Source organism: Echinops telfairi, unplaced genomic scaffold, assembly GCF_000313985.2.
Source record: "Echinops telfairi isolate 266 unplaced genomic scaffold, ASM31398v2 ScPeMD7_655;HRSCAF=1070, whole genome shotgun sequence".
Classification (NCBI taxonomy): Eukaryota; Metazoa; Chordata; class Mammalia; order Afrosoricida; family Tenrecidae; genus Echinops; species Echinops telfairi.
In genome coordinates, this window is record NW_022104553.1 from 25,969,370 (window position 1) to 25,973,990 (window position 4,621).

General features: G+C 58.8%; 1 protein-coding gene across 1 annotated transcript; it reads left to right on the top strand.

Moving 5' to 3' along the window:
- The first annotated feature begins 1,507 nt into the window (after positions 1-1,507).
- Positions 1,508-2,611, top strand: GPR4 (G protein-coupled receptor 4). Its single transcript, XM_004710385.2, has one exon. It carries the CDS (start codon positions 1,508-1,510, stop codon positions 2,609-2,611), a length of 1,104 nt encoding a protein of 367 aa, XP_004710442.1.
- The last annotated feature ends 2,010 nt before the right edge of the window (positions 2,612-4,621 follow it).

Consider the following 4,621-nt stretch of genomic DNA (forward strand, 5'->3'; position numbering starts at 1 on the left):
GGACAGTTCTACTCGGTCCTGTAGGGTCTGCATCAACTCTACAGCAGTGAGTTTTTTGAGAGAGCAAGCCATTGGGATGCTTGATACATTGTTGCATATAGAAACCATGACCTGATCTGTGACACACACCCCCCACCCACACATCCCTAATTGCTCTGCCTCGCTGGTTGTCACCAGGGGAGTGACCCACCTCTCTGGGCCTGTTGGTGACATGATAACATTGAACAAGCCCAGCATTCTGCGAAACATGATACTGCTGCCTACTGGACACAGCTCTTCGAAGAAGATTCTAGAACCTGAGTTGGGTTTTTAGTTAGATGTCTCCTGGGGGTGGGGGAGGGGAGAACCAACTTGGCATCTCTGACCTGGGTTTTCAGAGAGCTCTTGTGTACGACATAAGCCCTGGTGGCATGGTGGGTGGGATTTGCGCTGTCCTGCTAACGGAGAGGTCTGAAGTTCAAAACCACCAGCCATCCCACTGGGGAAAGGTAAGGATTCCTGTTCTTAGAAAGACTGACAGCCTCAGGAGCCCACAGGGGCAGTTCTGCCCTGTCCTATAGGGTTGTTGGAGGTCAGAATGGGCTCCAAGGGAGGGGTTTGGTTTATCCTCCTGGTACTCAGCTGCCTCCCTGGTCCGTCCTGCCCACAGCCTGCAGAATTAGGAACAGTGTGGGGCGAAGGGCACCAGAGAGCTCAGGCCCCTCACGCCGCTGTCCTCTCTCCCTACAGGCCCTGCAGACCAGAAGAGAGGTCCATCCACTTTGACCTGGGCAGTGGGGTGGGGCCACCTCATCCCAGCTCCCCAGCCCCCAGGCTGGAGCGCCGCTGCTTGGCTCCCCGGCTTCATCCTGTGATCTAGCCCTTACTCACCTCCTTCCTGTTTCCCAAAAACCCTTCCCACTTTCCCCAGAACTCGCCCCTCCTCCCAGCCCCTCGGTGTCCTCCACAAGGGTCACTCCGTTTCCTTCTTTTGGACTGGAAATGCCAACCCTCCAGCCGAATTGCCTGGATATTTTTTCAACACTCCTCAACTCTGACCTGCTCCATCCCAGCACAGATCTGAATTTTCCCAGTTCCATCTAGAACATTCTATCCACGCCTTCACCCTCTTATTTCCTCCCTTCTCTCAAATACCTCCCTCTCACCCCTGCCCCACGGATACCATCCTCTCTGCTGCAAACACCCCCTCCCACCACTGTGTGGTCTCCCTGTAGTTTCCTCAAGAGACTCTGATTGGATCCCTCAGTAACCTCCTTGACAAAGCTCTTTGTTAATCCCACCCTCCTCCAACCCTCTGGCTCTAACTCCCTCCCTACTCTCCCATTTCCTTCTCTGGCCGCTCTGCCCCGCTGGCCGCACTGTTCCCAGCTCCCCCTCATCTCCTGCCGGGGGTCGGCCCCCCCTCCATGTCCTCCTGAGTCTCCGAGGAGGGGGCTCAGGGGGGCCCGATGGCCGCCCGCCCCCCGTGCCGCCACCGCCCCCGCGGGCCAGGGGAGGCGCGTCGACGATGGGCAACGGCACGTGGTGGGAGGGCTGCCACGTGGACTCGCGCGTGGACCACCTCTTCCCGCCCTCGCTGTACATCTTCGTTATCGGCATAGGGTTGCCCACCAACTGCTTGGCGCTGTGGGCGGCCTACCGCCAGGTGCGCCAGCGCAACGAGCTGGGCGTCTACCTGATGAACCTGAGCATCGCCGACCTGCTGTACATCTGCACGCTGCCCCTGTGGGTGGACTACTTTCTGCACCACGACAACTGGATCCACGGGCCGGGCTCCTGCAAGGTCTTCGGCTTCGTCTTCTACACCAACATCTACATCAGCATCGCCTTCCTCTGCTGCATCTCCGTGGACCGCTACCTGGCCGTAGCACACCCGCTGCGCTTCGCGCGCCTGCGCCGCGTCAAGACGGCCGTGGCCCTCAGCTCGGTGGTCTGGGCCACGGAGCTGGGGGCCAACTCGGCGCCCCTCTTCCACGACGAGCTCTTCCGCGACCGCTACAACCACACCTTCTGCTTTGAGAAGTTCCCCATGGAGGGCTGGGTGGCCTGGATGAACCTCTACCGCGTCTTTGTGGGCTTCCTCTTCCCCTGGGGGCTCATGCTGCTCTGCTACGGCGGCATCCTGCGCGCCGTGCGGGGCAGCGTGTCCACCGAGCGCCAGGAGAAGGCCAAGATCAAGCGGCTGGCGCTCAGCCTCATTGCCATTGTGCTGGTCTGCTTCGCGCCCTACCACGTGCTGCTCCTGTCCCGGAGCGCCGTCTACCTGGGCCGCCCCTGGGACTGCGGCTTCGAGGAGCGCATCTTCTCCGCCTACCACAGCTCGCTGGCCTTCACCAGCCTCAACTGCGTCGCCGACCCCATCCTCTACTGCCTGGTCAACGAGGGCGCCCGCAGCGACGTGGCCAAGGCCCTGCACAACCTCCTGCGCTTCCTGGCCAGCGACAAGCCCCAGGAGATGGCCAACGCCTCGCTCACGCTGGAGACCCCGCTCACCTCCAAGAGGAACAGCGTGGCCAAGGCCCTGGCAGCCGGTGGCTGGGCGGCGGTGCCGCCTCCGCCCTCCCAGGGGGACCAGCTGCAGCTCAATATGATGCCGCCCCTGGCCCAGTGAGCCCAGCACCCCCGGGTCCCTTTTCCTCCCCGGCGCCCGGCCGAGTGTCGCCACCGTGGGTGTGTATACGGTTGACAGTCACCAGAATCCGAGAGACTAGGAGAAGGAGGAGGGTGACGGTGTCCCTGGCGCGTGTAGATCCTGGCCTTGGGGAAATGGGCTCCATCGTGGCCCCTCAACACAGGGCCCGGCCCTGTGCCCCGGACAGAGTTGTGGGAAGGCAGGGTCCGCAGCGCCCTCTGGGGGTGGTGGGGGCAGACTGGTCACTGGCCTGGTCAGAGCCTAGGGGACCCGGGGAGTCTTAGCTGTCGTCTGTTCCAGCCTGTAGGTTGGGGCTGGCTTCCCGAGTGCGGGGACCAGTACATCGAGTTAAATGTTTGGGCTCTGTTCCGTGGCGATAAAAATAGCAAGAAATTAGGTTTGTCATGACAGCGCAGACGGCTGGGAGCCTCCGGGCCGCTGGCAGGACGTGGTGGCTGTTTATAAGGCGGAGTTTAGCCTGTCAGAAGCCCCCAGTCGGATGGTGGGGAGAGACCTAGGGTCTAGATAAATCACCTCTTTCTCCCAGTCAGGACAGAGAGGGTGGAGAGGAAGCAGGTGGGGGCTGAGGGGGGTGGGGCTCTTCCTAGGGAGGCGTCATTGGATGAGGGCTGAGCACTGAGCACGAGCCTCAGGCTGACCAAGGGCCTCAGGAGGAAGTGGGGGGTATTTATTCATTCATCCAACAGACATTTCTTTGGTCCCCCCGCACTGCCAGGCCCTGTTAGTGGTGCTGGGGACTCCGTGACCAAGATATCCCCCCAGTCCTGTGGGCTTAGTGTCCCCGGGGCTGCTGTCACAGGAATGTCACAAGGGGGTGGCTTTAAGAAACAGAGTTTTATTTTCTCACCGATTAGCGGGCGGGAAGTCTGAATTCAGAGCGCTGGCTCTAGGGGAAGGCCGCTCTCTTGGCTGGCTCTTGTCTTTTTCCAGCTTTTGCTTCTGTGTCATCGGCATGCGGCGATCTGGCGGCTCTCTCCCTCCACCTCTGCTCCATGGCTGGGCTTGTGTAATCTCTTTAACACTCTAGAAGAGGTCGACTTTACTGTTGCTGTTTTTGTTAGGCACCCTCGTGATGGTGCCGGCCCACAGCAACCTCGTGCACAGCAGAACAACACACTGCCCAGTCCTGCGACATCCTCAACGATTGTTCGTAAACTTGAGCTCATTGCTACGGCCATCGCGTCCGATCCATCTCCTTGAGGGCTTTCCTCTGCGATGCCCCTCCACCTTACCGAGCATGGTGTCCTTCTCCAGGGACTGGTCTCTCCTGACAACATGTCCAAAGGACATGCGAGGAAGTATCGCCCTCCTTGTCTCTAAGGAGCACCCTGGCTGCACTTCTTCCGAGACAGATGTGCTGCTTTTCATTTGTCAGTCCCTGGTACTTTTCATATTCCTCTCCAGCACCACCTTTCAAATGCATCACTTCTGCTTTGGTCCAAAAGGGCTCGACTGCAGACATTTTATACTAATCCCGTCTCATTAAGAACCCGGGGGCTTAACCGCTGTACCCCCAAGGTTCTTTTTATGACACACCTTGAAACCCTTCCAGCCTGCACCCATAATTCCATTCCCAATCCATTTCCACATGCCACCCTAAAGGCAACCAATTCCCACATGGGATTAGAAGCACCAGCACAGGACTGTGTATTGACAACACCTACTTTTGAAGGGATCCAGCTTAATCTAGAACATGCCACCCATTGGCCTGAAAAAACTCACATCCTTATCACGTGCAGAACACATTTCACCCCGTCCCACGGTCCCATCTCCACGGTTCAGATATCGACTTAATCACCTATGGGTGACACATTCGGTGTATTCCATCCCCCAGGGCAAATCTTCCTCTTCCCTCTGTGAAGCGGTGCAATCCAGAATGCAGTGCATCTGCTTCCAATGTACAGTGGTGGGACAGGTACAAGGGGGACCTTGCCGACACACGTGGGAGGGTGTGGAGGGGGAGAAGGG